This window comes from Pan paniscus, chromosome 8 (assembly GCF_029289425.2).
Source record: "Pan paniscus chromosome 8, NHGRI_mPanPan1-v2.0_pri, whole genome shotgun sequence".
Taxonomy (NCBI): Eukaryota; Metazoa; Chordata; class Mammalia; order Primates; family Hominidae; genus Pan; species Pan paniscus.
The window spans coordinates 133693903-133711563 of record NC_073257.2 but is presented as its reverse complement, the minus strand read 5'-3'; the positions used below and the strand labels follow the sequence as shown (position 1 = coordinate 133711563).

Genomic DNA, 17661 nt, shown 5'->3' with positions numbered 1-17661 from the left:
GGAGAACAAACCTATGAAGTAACTGAAACAGGTTTTCAGATGGGAGGTCCAGGGATGAGAAACATGATGAAAATCAGAAACTGAGAAGGTAATTGTAGTTTGAACAAGTATTTCAGGCTGGTACAACAAGTAAGACTGATTTATATTTAGGGTTAACAGAATGCATTGTTTATTTAATAATGTGCTTATTGAGATTATACTTATATTCTTTTTTTTTTTTTGAGATGGAGTTTTGATCCTGTCGCCCAGGCTGGAGTGCAATGGGGTGATCGTGGCTCACTGTAATCTCCACCTCCTGGGATCAAGCAATTCTCGTGCCTCAGCCTCCTAAGTAGCTGGGATTACAGGTGTGTGCCACCACGCCTGGCTAATTTTTGTATTTTTAGTAGAGATGGGGTTTCACCACGTTGGCCAGGCTGGTCTTCAACTCCTGACCTCAGGTGATCTGCCCGCTTCGGCCTCCCAAAGTGCTGGGATTACAGGCATGAGCATACTTATGTTCTTAATAAATACTTTTTTTTTTAGAGGGAGTCTTGCTCTGTCACCCAGGCTGGAGTGCAGTGGCATGATCCTGGTTCACTGCGACCACTGTCTCCTGGGTTTAAGCAGTTCTCCTACCTCAGCCTCCCAAGTAGCTGGGATTACAGGCGCCCATCACCATGCCCAGCTAATTTTTTCATTTTTAGTAGAGACAGGGTTTCACCATGTTGGCCAGGCTGGTCTCGAACTCCTGACCTCAGGTGATCCGCCCGCCTTGGACTCCCAAAGTGCTGGGATTACAGGCATGAGCCACCGTACCTGGCCCTTTTTTTTTTTTTTTTTTGAGTTTCACTCTTGTTGCCCAGGCTGGAGTGCAATGGCGTGATCTTGGCCCACTGCAGCCTCTGCGTTCCGGGTTCAAGCGATTTTCCTGCATCAGCCTCCTGAGTAGCTGGGATTACAGGCCCCCACCACCACACCTGGCTAATTTTTTGTATTTTTAGTAGAGACGGGGTTTTGCCATGTTGGCTAGGCTGGTCTCGAACTCCTTGCCTCAAATGATCGGCCTGCTTCTGCCTCCCAAAGTACTGGGATTACAGGCATGAGCCACCACACCCAGCCGATAAATATGTTTTTTAATGAATGAATGAACACATATTAGATTTAATGAGTCCTAGAATGATGTACTACACTGAAGTTATGGAAGAATTTAGACTTATTTCAGAGCTGCCTAATTAGCTTTTGACTTGTAGGTTTTCTGACATTTGACAGGCTTTCCACCTTAAATATCACAAACTGACAGCTTTTCTCAGTTTCCATGTCACTGCAGTGGCTGCTTTCGTTCACGATTATTATTATTATTTTTTAGATGGAGTCTTGCTCTGTCGCCCAGGCCAGGGTTCAGTGATGTGATCTCAGCTCACTGCAACCTCCGCCTCCCAGGTTCAAGCGATTCTTTTGCCTCAGCCTCCCGAGTAGCTGGGATTACAGGCACGTGCCACCACACCTGGCTAATTTTTTGTAGTTTTAGTAGAGACGGGCTTTCACCGTGTTAGCCAGGATGGTCTCGATCTCCTGACCTTGTGATCTGCCCGCCTTGGCCTCCCAAAGTGCTGGGATTACAGGTGTGAGCCACCACGCCTGGCCTGTTCACGATTATTTTTTTTATTTTTTTGAGACGGAGTCTCGCTCTGTCCCCAGGCTGGAGTGCAGTGGCGTGATCTCAGCCCACTGCAACCTCTGACTCCCTGGTTCAAGCAACTGTCCTCCCTCAGCCTCCTGAGTAGCTGGGATTACAGGCACATGCCACCACGCTAGGCTAATTTTTGTATTTTTAGTAGAGACAGGGTTTCACTGTGTTGACCAGGATGATCTTGATCTCCTGAGCTCGTGATCTGCCCACCTTGGCCTCCCAAAGTGCTGCAATTACAGGCATGAGCTACCGCGCCTGGCCTTTCACTATTATTATTATCATTACTATTTTTGAGACAGAGTCTCGCTCTGTTACCCAGGCTGGAGTGCAGTGGCGCGATCTCAGCTCACTGCAACCTCCGCCTCCCGGGTTCAAGCAATTCTGCGTCAGCCTCCTGAGTAACTGGAATTACAGGTACCCACCACCATGCCCAGCTAATTTTTTATATTTTTAGTAGCAACAGGGTTTCACTATGTTGGCCAGGCTGGTCTTGAACTCCTGACCTTGTGATCCACCCACCTCAGCCTTTCAAAGTGCTGGGATTACATGCGTGAGACACCGCGCCCAGCCGCATGATTATTTTTAAAGACAGGTAGACTCATTCCTATCAGCCTTGAGGCTTACATTTTTAAAAGATGGTTTTCATAAAATTCACTAATATGTAGAAACTTGTTTATTTCTTGTTACATAGTTGAGCCTTCTGATTTCTGAGGTAGGTGGTTAGGCTTCCAGTTCAATAGCATGTTAGATAGAATATTGGTGTCCATTCACTGTTGTAGTTATAAGAGGTTAACATTTCTTCCAGTTTTCTTTTGGTTAGTGCTTCTTTTTGCTCACCTGCTTTACTCTTTGTATTGTATCTGTTTCTATGGAAATAAAGACTTTTTTAAAGAGCAATGCTGTATATGATGGTGAATACTAAAACTGGTTTTTGACATAATTTATCATTCATGGAAATACTTTAAAGATGTATTTATTGCCCAGATAACATTTTATTTATTTATTTATTTATTTATTTATTTATTTATTTAGGCAGGCTAGTCAAATGAAGCAGCAGGAATGGAGAAGGAACAAAGAAATCTGTACTGGTTGTTATCAGTCGTAAACACTACTGCCCTCAGACCAGCCCCAAACAGCATTTTAACACCACCGATGGAAGTTTGAGAAATTGCTGATACTGCTAGCACCTTAGTAAATCCTCTCTTGTGGTGGTTGTTAACCTTGATAATCTCCACAGTTAATCCATTTTCCTCCTTTCATACAATACTCTTTGGAAGGGAGTTGTGTGCAGCCTGCACTTAAGTAGTAGGGAGTTATGCTCCCCTACCTTTAGGGCAGAATAGCTACATAAACTGTCTGGAATTCTTCTGCATGGGAGATTTGTGTCTTCTGCCTCATTTATTAATTTATTCAATCATATATATCAGTGTGGACTAATGAATATTTATCTCATAGTTGGGATTATAAAGTCAGTACTGTTTTATTTTGTTGCTCAGATTGTTCTGGCTTTGTGCATTGGTTGCTCTTTCAATAGACTTCTGTGCTCCATTGGTATACCCCCTCAATGTTGGGTATTTTGGTTTTCGGTTTTTTTTTTTTTTTTGAATAGTGCTACTTTACTTTCTGGTACTTCAGGCTGATCTTGTATATTTTCCTGCCTGAGTTCTGGAATCAGCTATTTCTCCTTGGGGGCCCTGGTTTCTTTTATTGCAGAATAGTGTTAGACACCAAGATCTGGGTGCTAGGAATGCTCATTGCTCCTGGGGCGTTGTTTCTTCTAGACCCTCTCAGCTGACAGAACAAAGAAATATGTGTGTATGCTAATGCATATATATGCACATATCTATAATCTATGCACATTTATAAATATTTCTATGTGTAACTGTGCATCTATACTAAGCTAAACATGAGTTCTTATTAGTGTTTCCAACTCTAATCCATTAGCACATGAATCTTTCTACCTTTTTTCCCTTGCTTATCTGTAAATTCCCACTGTAACTGTAAGAAACCTGATTCTTACTGTCTGCCATCCATTTACTGAATTGGTCACCTCCAGTATTCATGTGTAGAAGTATCAGAATTGTTAACCAGTAACTGTATGGGAAACAACTTTATCCAGTAGGATATGGTGTTTAGGTGCAGAGTTCCTTTTACCTTCATTCTTAGAAACCGCTTTCATTTCCAGAGTTGCTTAGGTCAGCACCTTTCCCCTCCCTCAGCACTTTCAGTAAGGTAGTTTCATACATTTGTAATATAGTTAGATTCACTTGTCACAGCTTGTGTTTCTTCCTGGGATGCTGCAACCTCCTAAATGATTTTTTAAAAATTTGTATGCATTACAGTTCATTCTTTTGTGTTGTAATGTTCTGTGGGTTTTTACTGATCTGTTATTGCTGCAATATCATATAGAATAGTTTCACCACCTAAAAGTCCCTGTGCTTCATCTATTCATCATTCCCCTAATAGCCCACAAACTCCTGCCAACACTAATCTTTTTACTGTCACTGTAGTTTTGCCTTTTACAGAGTCTTCAGGCATACCTTGGAGATAGTGTAGATTTGGTTCCAGACCATTGCAATAAAGTAAATATCATGATAAAGTCACTTGCACAAAATTTTTGGTTTCCCAGAGCATATAAAGGTTGTGTTTACACTGTAGTCTCTTAAGTATGCAGTAACATTATATCTGAAAAAACAACATACATACCTTAAATAAAAAATGCTTTATTGCTAAAAAATGCTAATGACATGAGCACATGCTTAGAAAAATTGCCCCAATAGACTTTCTAGTGGGGTTGCCACAAACCTTCATTTTTTTTTTTAAAACTCATTATCTGAGAAGCAAAATAAAACAAAGTGCAATTAAATGAGACATGCCTATAATTGGAATCGTGCAGGATATAGCCTTTTCAGATCGGCATCTTAGCAATATGTAAAGTTTCTCGTGTGTGTGTCTTGATAGTTATTCTATTTATGGCTGAGTAATCTTTCATTGTATGGATGTACCATAGTTTATCCATTTGCCTATTGAAGGACATCTTGGTTGCTTCCAGTTTTGTGTGGTTATCAATAAAACTGTTATAAACATTCACTTATAGGGTTTTAGGTTTTTGTGTGACATAAGTTTTCAAATCAATTGGATGAATCCCTAGGAATGTGATTGCTCTTTTTTATGTTGAGATCTTGAACTTTATGAGCAGCTCCTAAATCATCTATACCATTTTACATTCCCACCATCTGAATGAGAGTTCCTATTACTCTGCATCCTTACCAGCATTTGGTATTTATTCAGTTTTTGGATTTCAGCCATTCTAGTAGTTTTGTGGTATTATCTCGTTTTAATTTGCAGTTCCCTAATGGTAAGTGATATTGAGCATCTTTTCATATGTTTGTTTGCCATTTGTACATCTTGGGGTGAGGTCTCTGTTCACATCATTTGCCCCTTCTCCCTTATTTTTAAAAATAAAGACAGGGTCTTGCATAGGCTGAAGTGCAGTGGCACGATCTTAGCTCACTGCAGCCTTGAACTCCTGGGCTCAGAGGATCCTCCCACGTCGGCCTCCCAAAGCACTGGGATTAGAGGCATAAGCCATGACACCCAATATTTTGCCTACTTTTTAATTGGGTAGTTTGTGTTCTTGTTGTTGAATTTTGAAAGTCTTTGTATATTTTGGATACCAATTCTTTATCAGATATGTCTTTTACAAGATTTTCTCCCAGTCTGTGACTTGAGTTTTTATTTTAACAATGTTTTTCACAGAGCAGAAGTTTTTAGTTTTAATAAAGTACAACTTAGCAGTTTTTTTGTTTCATGAATTGTGCTTTTGGTGTTTTATCTAAAAACTCATTGACAAACCTAAGTTCACCTAGATTTTCTTTTATATTATCATCTGGAAGTTTTCTAATTTCTCATTTTATATTTAGGTTTATGATCCATTTTGAGTTAATTTTTGTGAAAGGTGTGAGGTGTGTGTCTGGATTCCTTTTTTTTTTTTTTTGCGTATGGATATCTGGTTGTTACAGCACCATTTATTGTAAAGAGTATTCTTTCTCTATTGCATTGCCTTTGCTGCTTTGTCAAAGATCATTTGACTATATTTGTGTGTGTCTGTTTTATCTCATTGACCTTGACCTATGTCTGTTCTTTCACCAATACCACTCTATCTTGATTATTACAGGTTTATAGCTAGTGTTGACATTGGGAGTGTAAACACTTTTTTCCAACTTTTTTCTTCCACAGTGTTGGGTTGGCTAGTCTGAGACTTTTGTCTCTACATAAACTTTAGAATCAGTTTTTTGATAGCTGCAAAATAGCTTGCTGAGATTTTGATTGTGATTACATTAAATGTATATATCAACTTAGGAAAAACTGAGGTCATGACAATATTGTCTTCTAATCCATGCACACATAATATTTTTCTGGTTTTTTAGATCTTTGATTCCTTTTGTCGGAGTTTTGTAGTTTTCTGTGTATATTTTGTTTGATTTATAACTAAACATTTCATTTTTTGTTGTATTGCAAATGGTATTCCAAATTCCAGTCATTGTTGGTATATAGAAAAGCACCTGACTTTTGTATATTACCCTTGTATTCTGGGACCTTGCTGTAATTGCTTATTTCAGTTTTTTGTTGTTACTGATTTTTGTTTGTTTGTTTTAACCTACCTCAGTCATGTTATCTATAAAGAAAGACAGGCTTTTCCTCCTTCCCAGTCTATACACCTTTTATTTCCTTTTCTTATTGCACAAGCTAAGCTTTCTAATATGATGTTGACTAGGAGTGATGAGAGAGGATATCCTTACCTTGTTCTTTCTTACTAGTAAGTATGCTGTGAGCTGTGGGTTTTTGCATATATATTATTTAGCTAATTGAGAAAACTTTCCTCTGTTCCCAGTTTGTTAAGAGTGATTAGTCATGAATAGGTGTTGGGTTTTGCCAGTAATGTTTCCTGCATCAATTGATATGATCACATGATACTTCTTCTTTTGACCTATTGATGTGGTGAATTACGTTGATTGTTCATTAATTGCCTTTTAAAAAGCTGCTTTTCTAATGTGAAGTAAGCCTTGCACACCTGGAATAAATTTCTCTTTTGTTCATGGTATAATTCTTTTTATATATTGTTGGATTTGATTTGCTAATATTTTGTTGAGGAGTTTTGCATCTGTGTTCATGAGAGATTGATTTGTAGATTTATTTTCTTGATTTTTTTGCTTGGTTTTGGTGTTATTCAACCTGTTCTCATTTTTGTTTATTCTCTTCTAGCTTTTATTCATATAATTCTCTGATTTTAGCTGTGTGAAAATGATGTACAAGTAGTATTATATTTGTTCACTTGAATTAGTAATCTGACATTCACTCAGTCTCTAGGAAAGGCTGTTTTATGCTGCTTGATACTGTTCTTTATATGGTTTTCATTTAAGATCAGTTATATTTAAAATGTTGAATTTTAAAATGAGAAATGTCATTTAACTAGCTATATTTACAGGAAGATGGTTATATTCTGAAATCTCTAGATTTTTCCTGTGAAGTTATAGTTAAATTAAGATAATAATGAAGAATAACTTTGTTTTCCTTTGACTAATAAGGAGAAGTATCATAGTCCTTTGTACTTACACAAGAACTCTCACCTAGAAGATACAATGGGATTGTGTACCTTCTCAGAGCTGAGGCACTCACAGAACAGGCTTAACTGGCAGTATCTCACCTCACCCTTTTCTTTTATGTTCCTCATATTTTTCTCATGCATTTCTTTCCTAACCTTTGTGTGAAATAGAAGAACATAGTTTTTATTTATTTATTTTATTTATTTTATTTCAGTAGGTTTCTGGGGAACAGGTGGTGTTTGGGTAAGTCCTTTAGTGGTGATTTCTGAGATTTTGGTGCAGCCATCACCCAAGCAGTGTACACTGTACCCAGTGTGTAGTCTTTTATCCCTTACCCCCTCTTGCCCTTCCGTCTAAGTCCCCAAAGTCCATTGTGTCATTCTTATGTTTTTGTGTCCTCATGGCTTAGCTCCCTCTTATAAGTGAGAAGATACAGTGTTTGGTGTTCCATTCCTGGGTGACTTCACTTAGAATAATGGTCCTCAACTCTATCCAGGTTGCTGCGAATGCCATTATTTTGTTCCTTTTTATGCCTGAGTAGTATAGAAATGGAAGGACATAGTTTAATAGTGATTTTCTTATCCTGTAAAATGCTGTATTTCCTACTGTCAAGTATTAAAACAAGTAAATTGAAGAAAACATAAATTGATTTCTCTTTTTGAATTTTGTATTTAGTCAGTATTTCTATGATGAAAAAGTTTTGCAGCTTAATATAGGGTGTGACTAGGGATGATGATGGAAACAAAGAGGAAAGTTAAGGACTTATTAACCTGAGGAAAATGAAAGTATATATTAATTATAAGATTATTTTAATATTAAAAAAATGGCTGTTTGTGTTTGTGCCTCTGCTTTTTCTTAGGCAGAGACTCCCCCTAATGGGCCAGATTGTGGCTATGGCTCCTTTCACCAGCAGTACTGGCTTGACGGAAAGATCATTGCTGTGGGGGTGATTGACATCCTCCCAAACTGTGTATCATCTGTGTATTTGTACTACGATCCTGATTATTCGTTTTTGTCTTTGGGCGTCTACTCTGCACTACGGTAAGATTGCTTTTTGCTGTTATTGTAGTGGGTTATATAGAACTTCAAATAATTACTCATTTGATTATATTTAATTATGTAACAGTAGAAGTCCTAATTGACAGTGTATTATAATGATTTGTTGCTAGTCTCTTACATAGAATACATACTACTATATAATAGGTAATAGGTATTCTATATGAGTTAAATACTCCTATATAATATATACTTATATATAATTTGTAATTTTCATTTAAGAATATATTTAAAGTCACATTGAATTTTAAAATAAACGTCATTTAACTAGTTTATAGGAAATATACATATTATATAAGTATATAGTTATGTAATATATAAGTAAATATTATGTATAACTCTATAATCTATAATCTCTAGTACTTTTATATTATATTTATAAGGTACTATCTTTAGAACTGATGCCAGTGTCTGATGGTAATTCTCTAGCTAAGGTATCCATCTAGTTAAGAAGTCATTGTATTTGTGGGTAGCTTTTGTTGTTTATACATTTATTTAAGCCCCCCTTCAGAACTACTTATATTCCTTAAACGTTATATGACTTATATTCTTGTCATCATTATCTTCTACTTTCTTTTTTCCTTTTCAAATGAGATGGGGTCTTGCTGTGTTGCCCAGGTTGGTCTCGAACTCCTGGGCTCAAGTGATCCTCCTTTCTCAGCCTTTCAGGTACCTGTAATTACAGGCTTGTACTACTGCATTCAGCTTTATATTTTTTACTATTAATTAAACGTTAAGTTAATGCGGTGTAAATGAATCAAAGTAATATGAGTCTACTGGAAGAAATATACATGTATACAGAACAGACCTGGGGAATCCCTGGCTGACTGGTTGAATTTATGACCCTCATCAAAAGATAATTTCCCTTCTGTGTCCATGGCTGCAAACATATGTATGCAGCACAAAACATTTTTAATGGTGAGAAGATTGGAGTCTTCCTCCAGTTTTCTCTATTTATTTCTGTTTGTCTATGTGTATATGTGGTGGAGGAGGGGAAGGAGGGTTGGGAACTATTTTTCTTTTGTTTATCTGGGAGCTTGAGTCTCTCTTTTTCTCACTGTTTACTATTGTGTCATACTTTTCTCTTTTCATCTCTCAGTCTTCATGTCTGATGGTCACGTTTTCACGTCACAGTAAAATGTACTGCCAGATTATTTTTGTGTATGTGCTTTTTTATGAATTATAAAAGAGTTGAAATTTTTCATTAAATCAGCAATTTAATGTTTTTAACAATCTGGTCCATAAGTGATTTTTTGTGTGTGTTTCATTGGCCCACAATATAAAGTTCTTTGTCTTAGCATTTTCAACTTGACTTTTTTCTTAATGCCAATTTTTAACAAATCCACAATTACGTAATATTTACAATAGATCTCCATAACAGTCTTTTTATTCTTATGTATTTAATCACAGTTTTGTATAAAGTAGTTTAAAAATATTTATGGCTGTTGGTGCTCTCACTGAAATTGAAATTGATAATTTAAAGTATTCATGTTTTATAACTTTAGATTTTGCCATTATTACATAACTTCAGAAGTTTTATTTCAGAAAAGATATATTTTCTTTGTACCTAAATCAGTCAATACTTTCAAATAATTGCTGGTTTTTTGTTTTGTTTGATTTTATTTTTGTATTATCACTTTACAATGTGTTATAGATTTTTCTAGGCTTCTCAGATGGATTTTTAAGGGTGAAATTTATTTCTACATAATAAGCTCTGGCCTGTGTCTGAAATATTTCATGGCTCAATAAACTGAGTGATAGTTTAGATATTGATATGGTAAATAATTAATTCCCAGCAAAATTAGCAAGAGTTCTATTGATCGCCTTGTATATCCCTGCACATACTAGAGCTGGAGAGCTGGGAGGGAGCAGGAGAGGAGCCTGAGGTCATGAAAGGTTTGCCAGTTGAGGGTGGGATGGTTGCGGCTGCTCTGCGGTCTTGTCACTTCCTTTTGGTGCTCTTGAGAAGATGAGTTGCGGAGTTTATAGAAAAGGAAAGGCAGCCAGGGGATTGACCTCTTGAAGCAAAATTGGAGAAAGTAGGTTACCAGTTGCTAATTTCGTTATTGATTTTAGTGTATTTTGGTGAAATATTTTACCCTCAATTTCTTAAGTTTCTTAAGCAATCCAACAATCAATATAGTTTTATGTTTTTAGATTTATATAATGTAGCCTGTAGATTTTTATTTTTTTATTTTTTTAATTCATTTTTGTAATCAGCCTCTGCTTATCCATAGCCTGTAGATATAAGAATTGTTTGAATTGGGGATCATGAGCATGGCATTTGTTTGCATATTTTTAGAAAGATACGTTTTAAAAAGGCAATTACACTCATAGACATGAATAAGACAGGTTTCTGGTTTGTCCAAGCAGACCATAAATAATAAAACAGACAACTTAATTTCAGATACTCCCTAGCACTGTGACACAAATAAAATTAGAGGTGGTGGGCATGAAGCCTGTTTTATATAGATTGGTCTTTCCTCATAGAGAACAGGTGACATTTCAGGGGCAAAGGAAGAAGAAAAGGAATCAGTCATGTAAAAATCTGAGGGTAGGAAGAAGTTCAAGTGAAGGTTAGCAAATCTAAGTGCCTCGAGGTGGCCAGGAAAAACAAAAATGCCTTTTGGGCTCGGGTGTAGGGAAGGACGTAGAGAGCCTTATGCAAGGGGCAGAGAGGCAGGTGGAGTTGGTGAGAAGGAGGCAGGTGGAGTGAGCTGGTGAGAAGGAGGCAGGTGGAGTTGGTGAGAAGGAGGCAGGTGGAATAGCACTTGTAGGAGGGTGGGGAGGTTGGGTTTTATTTATATGTGGTGCCAACCCACTGCTGGGGTGGGGGATTGGGAGATCTGATTAATATTGTAAAAGATTACTTGGCCTATTCTGTGGAGATTATGGAGGGGTAAGAGTGGAAACAGGAGGCTGCTGGGAAGCTGCTGCAGTCATCCAAGGGCACCATAATGCTGCTTGACCCAGAATATCTGAGGTGGAGGTGGTAAGAAGTGGTCAGATTCAAGACATATTTTAGAGAGAAAGCCCAAAAGACCTGCTGATGGATTGGACATTGGGATGAGAAGAAAAGAATTAAGGGTGACTCCAAGGTTTGGGGCCAGAACAAATCCGGAGAGAGGTGATGAAATGAACTGACGTGGGCAGGACCAAGTGGATTGGTACCCTGGCTGGGTGGGCCTTCTCGGAATCGGTGGTCTTACGCTTGCTTGTGTCAGTGCATTCTTTCCTCAGTTTGAACCTTGAGAGTGGATTAATTCTGGAAATAGGATTTATTCTGTTATAGGCTAATAATGTTTAGTCTGGTTGGATTTAGAAATACTTTTAACTTAAAAATGAATTCTTACGGTAATAATTCTTTAAGGATTTAAATTTGAAGTAGAAAAATGCACAGAATATTGCATTACAAATACATTTCTTTAGAATTTCAAGCATCAATTGCTACTAATAAAGAAAAGAATACCTTCAAGAAACAAACATAAAAACAAAACTACTTTCCTCATACTTTAGAAATATACTGAAGTTTTACTAAGCACTTTCAAACTAGTCATTTAGCTGGGCAAGTAGAATGAAATTCTGTGCCAAGATTTATCAGGATACAAATGAAAACCACTTCATGCATAGGCGTTATAGTGGAGAGACTGACAACTTCTTACGTTTGAGTTACCTGGCTTATTCCAACAAATACAGAAAATGTGGTGAGATAACATGGTATTTCCTGCTGTCTAGTTTTAGGGGAAATAAATATTAAAGTTGTGCCTAGATAAAGGAATGAATTAGATGTCATATGCAGCTGAAAGTCTTTGCATGTAAATGGTCATAATAATAGTTATTCGTCCTGTAATTTATGGCTTTTGAGTTTTCTAAAATGTGCTGTACTGTTTTTAACCTGTTAAGCCCAGATTCTTTGAGAACCATAGGGCATGATGAATAATAACAGGACACTGTAGATCTCTTTAATTTTATGCTGCTTGAAGTTTAGATCAGCTACTTTGTCCAATAAAGTGTAAAACCTGAACTTAGATGCATTTGCTTAAAATTATTTAGAGGGTTTTATTATTTCTTTAGTAAAAATTGTATAGTGTTTTAAAAGTAGTTTTTCTTTCAATATTTGTAATTTTTTGATAGCTTAATATCAGATTTTATCAAATGTTTACCATCAAATTACACAGATATTTGTACATTAGAACCAGAATTAACTGCCTTCAGCTTTCTTCTTTTTCTTTTGGCAGAGAAATTGCTTTTACTAGGCAGCTTCATGAGAAAACTTCTCAACTCAGCTATTATTATATGGGTTTCTACATTCATTCGTGTCCCAAGATGAAATATAAGGTAAAGTTGATTTTCACATATGTGTATTTTTATTATAGAAAAATGAATCTCTCATAAAATTTTTATCTCAGGGCACTGGGTTTGAAGCTTTGAAGGAAGGACGAATGGGTTAATAGGAAATCTCTTTGCTGCCTCAGAAATTAAGCTTTCTGTAATGAGAACCACAGCCTCTTCTGCTCTTGTAATCCATCGCATTATTGTGAGATTTAAGTATATTTCAGAATTTCCCTTTAAAAAAAAGTTTTATGACTCTCGTTAATGAAACTCTTTGATGTTTCCTGAGTATGCGTAGCCCACTATAAAAACTGCAGAGTGAAGACCAACGCAGAGGAGCAGACCCACCGCCTTCCACCCACCGCGATAGCAATAACAAACACGTCTGCTTTACTTAGAGTGAGGCTTTCAGCTCTGAAGTTGCATGGATCTTCTACTTAAAACTTGTGAGCTAGGGGAAGATTAGGGGCATTTTACATCAAACCAGGGCATACAGTGAGTGGTCTGGTCAGTGGCCTAGGAGGACATGGGTTTTTTACTATAGAAGATGTGGAAGAGGAAAGGAAGGAGTAGCTCAAGAAGAAAGTAGGTAGGATGGAGAAGGACGTTTCTAGGAGAAGAAGCAGTAAAAGAAAGGATTCGGAAGGGCAAGTGCTGATGATGTGTTTGTAGAGGAAAGGGTAACTGAAGGACTGTGCAGGACCCTGAAGGCCAGGCTAAGGTACCTAAATTAGGCACCTGGGAGTCATCAACAGTTGTAGAGCAGAGCAGAGTAAATCAGAAAATATACATATGTCCACACATAGAAATATGACTTAACGGGGGTTTTCAGACATGCCACATTAAAGAAAAAAGTGTAATTGAACCCCTGTGTACCCATTACCCAGCTTTAGTAATTTTCATGCATTTATTTCATCTATTCCTTCATTGCCACCTCCACCCTCTCTTGAATTATTTTGGAGCAAATCAAAAGTATCACTTAATCTTCCAATATTGTACTGTGTATTTCTAAAGGATAAGGGCATTTTGAAAATGTAATCACAATCTCATCATATACCTAGAAAGTATTAGCAGCGTTTCCAAATATCATCTGATCAGTGTTCCTATTTCCTGTTTCCTTTATTGTCTCATAATCTTTTTTACAGTCAATTTGTTTGACTTAGGACTCAGTAAGGTTCATACATTATATTTGCGATGTGTCTCTTAAATCTCTTTAAATCAATAAATCCCCACCCCCCTCCCCCAGCCTTTTTTCTTTCTTACAAAGGAATAATTCACAGGACTTGGTGATTAATTACATTTGGGGATGATTATATTTCCAAATCTTTGATGTTAACCACTGAATGACTGGGGAGATGGTTCGATTTCAGAAATTATGGATTCTGAAAGTAGCACTGGCTTTGAGAGACCAGTGAAAAAGCAGTGCCTTGCTGGTTTTACATTGACAGTCCAGGTAAGCTGATCAAGGTGTCCTGGCATTTGGAGGTTTTCTTTTGAGCTCATATTTCAGTGTACATTGTAGGGAGATAACCCCTGAATTTGGTTATCTTCAAAAACTTCCTTTATGCCTGAATTACTAATTCACTTGATGGGCCTTAACATATGTTCTGTACAGAAGGAAAAGTATGAGCATATTTCCGTTTTGCCTAAAAATAATGATTTGCTTACGTTTTTACTAGTGTTTTATCCTTCTGGCTCATTTTCATCTGGTACTAGATCTAAATTAGTTCAGAGCAGAAAACTCTAGTGCTCAAGATACTTTAATGTATTTATAAGACTCAAAGAAAACTCTGGCTGTCCTTATATTAATCTTCCTTTATGTAGTACACGACCCATTCAAATGAAGTATTTTCATACTAGACTTAAGGACTTGCACAGATTTCACTTTTATGTCTCATCCGTGATGGCCGTTCCAGTCTCACAGCATTTCTCTTGAAAGTTTTTCATTATGCCTAAGCTAACTTCTAATTTGCCCTATATTTTAACCTGGGTCTTTGTTTTTTTTCTTTTTTCTTCTTTTCCATTCGTGGAAATGTTGAATATAGTTTCATCATCCTTTTCCTCTTCATGAAGATGTTTTGCTGACACCTTTGTTGACTCTAGTCCAGACTAAATATTTTTTATTCTTTCGTCTCCTTCCTAGGTAGAGCCCTGCTTGGAAGTTCAAGCCAGCCTGTGTATAGTTTTAAGTTAAAGATTTTAAAAATACCCTATGTGCTTTTCAGTCTACCTTAATTATATCCAATCCAAATCCATAAGAATTATAGCTTCAAAATATTTATTTTTTGTTTAATTCCATTTATATGAGAGGTACCCCTCATGCCTGCTTGCCTTCTGGTTTACTTTCTTCCTTCATCCAGGAAATGTTTATTCAGATCCTACTGGAAATAACAGCCATGAACAATACAGGCAAGATCCCTGATTTCTTGGAACTTCCATTCTAGTGGTTCACTAACAGTTATCAAGAAGACAGATGTCAGATAGGGATGAGTGCTGTGTGGTAGACATTAATTAACTGAGTGTGGCTACTTTAGATTGTGTAGTCAGAGGGTCCTCTCTGAGGACAAATGTTTAGGCTAAGATTTGAATGTCACAAAGTCAGCCAATGGGAAGTTTTAGGGTCATTTCAGAAAGACACTGAGGAAACAGCTAGTGTAGCACTGCCTAGCCTTTAGTTGCTGCAGTCGTCAGTTTTGACTGGAGTTTATGACCTGGAGAACATTTTCATAAGACCTGTGCTTAGGCCATATCTTCAGAGATTTTAAGTAATTGAACTCTGGGATCAACCATGGGCATCAGATTTGTTTAATGCTCAGAAGATTCTGATATGAAGTCAGACTAGAGAATCATTGTACCAGATTATTTTTTCACAGCTGAGAGCCTCATGAGGAACTAGAAAGATAATTATTCCCCATTTTAAAGTTTGCTGTTTTCTGTTTATTAAATTCAGAATTACTCCTATTGAAGAAGCTCCTATCTTTGCCCTGTCATCTGTGGCCTAGAACATGGAACACTGACCAACTAGAGAATTCCCATTTTTTCCCCCCACTTGAGACCTTTATCTGTACTGTACTGTCGTTTTTTTTCCCCTTCCCTTTGCCCCTCCCCCAAGCTTGCAAATTCCCCATCTTATCATTTTTCAACTCCAGTAATCTCTACTGGACTCTAAGACTAGATTTCATCATTCACCCACCTACCCCATAGCAGTTTACATTTCTTCCCAGAACTAGTCTATCTCCTGTGCATACATTCCATGAGAATCTAATTGACATTTAACTTCTTGTGTCCCAGGTGGCAAACAATGTGCCTGCTACATAGTAGGTATTTAATGCTTAATATACATTTGTTGAACTAATGAATTAAAATACTAATGCAGAGAGCTGACGAGTATGTAGGATAGTGAGAAATGCCTTCTTTTTTTTTTTTAACAAAGATTTGTTGAGCATGAATGGGATGGCTTCCCCTTTACAAATAGGTTATAACTTAGTAACAGACACGCAGTTCTAACAGAATGTGATAGGTATTGTGACTGATTATCTTTGAGTATTGATAAATACTCTGATAGCAAAGGGAGGTGGTGACACAGGAATGTGTAACAGTTTGGAGAAGTTGCTTGACTTCATCTGGTCTCAGTTTTTGCAACTGTAAATGGGAGTGATATAGAAATTAGACAGGTTGTTATCTGCATTTCAGTATAGACTCTACCTAGTTGGGTAGCATTCATAAAATCATTACCTGAGCTTTTGTTGGGACCTTTCAAGGCTCTCTCTGTTTGTATACTGATAAATGACATCCAAATTTCTAAATGCCTGCTCTTGTTGTTAACCAGACTTCTTAGATTAGTTTAGATGCTGGGGAAAAGGAAAGGCATATATTACTGAATACCAATACTACCTCTCTCTGAAAGTTCCCAGAATTGCGGACACTTGTCTTTTACTTAGAGGCCAATGGCAGAGTATTAGTCCGTTTTCACGCTGCTGCTAAAGATATACCTGAGACTGGGAAGAAAAAGAGGTTTAATTGGACTTACAACTCCACATGGCTGGAGAGGCCTCAGAATCATAGTGGGGAGGTAAAAGACACTTCTTACGTGGCGGTGGCAAGAGAAAATGAGGAAGATGCAAAAGCGGAAACCCCTAATAAAACCATCAGATATCGTGAGACATTCACTACCATGATAACATTATGGGGGGAACCACCCCGTTGATTCAGATTATCTCCCACTAGGTCCCTCCCACAACACGTGCAAATTATGGGAGTACAATTCAAGATGAGATTTGGGTGGGGACACAGAGCCTAACCATATCAGACGCTGAGCTCTGTTAGGGGATAGTGCTACAACGTAGGGAACCTTTAAGTAACAAATCTTATATTGTGCCATGGGATGTCTGTCAGCTTTGGCTTTATCTGTTTAGGACAAAAAAAGTCTCTTCGAGCTCAGGTATTTATTCTGAATAAAATGGTTAGTTTGCTCCATTGGAGTGAGGAGAAATTGGTACATTTGTGCTAGGACTCCAACCTGTATGTTATAATTAATGGCAATCTAATACTCAGTGCTAGGCCACAGAGATCAGAAAAGAGTATCCTTTCTATGCTAGCACCATTGTAATATTCCTACTTATCCCACAAACTGAGCTATTGAATTTCAGGAGGACTAGTCAGGGTGTGTGGCGGAAGATCACGTCACTCCTTTAGTCCCTCTTCCAAATATTGCATCAGAAGCTAAGACTGTAATTTCTGTTTACTTAGGGATAAAGCTGGGCAATTCAGAATAATTTATGGTCACTATAGATTATTGCCACTTCATTCCTGTTTTTAAAATAGCAAGTTACTGTGACTGTAGATCTTTAGAGCAACAAGTATCATTATAAAAGATGACTGATTATATACATTTACTGGAATTAGTGGCTGGTTTGGGTTGGTAGAAATTACTTCAAAAGCAGATTGGTCTTTTTTTAAATAAAGTAAAGCTGACATGAAAACTAATGTTGCCAT

At 37.3% G+C, this 17661-nt stretch overlaps 1 protein-coding gene across 20 annotated transcripts in view; it reads left to right on the top strand.

The window, feature by feature from the left end:
• ATE1 (arginyltransferase 1) overlaps positions 1-17661 on the top strand; it is a 187720-nt gene that overhangs the window by 78866 nt on the left and 91193 nt on the right. For 10 of the 20 annotated variants that reach the window (XM_055093405.2, XM_003825664.6, XM_055093409.2 and 7 more), the window contains 2 exons: positions 8138-8319; positions 12573-12672. In XM_055093405.2, the coding sequence (XP_054949380.1) occupies positions 8138-8319; positions 12573-12672 (282 nt within the window). The remainder of the gene's footprint in view (positions 1-8137; positions 8320-12572; positions 12673-17661) is intronic. The other 10 variants (XM_034931626.3, XM_055093404.2, XM_063607538.1 and 7 more) reach the window with 1 other exon arrangement.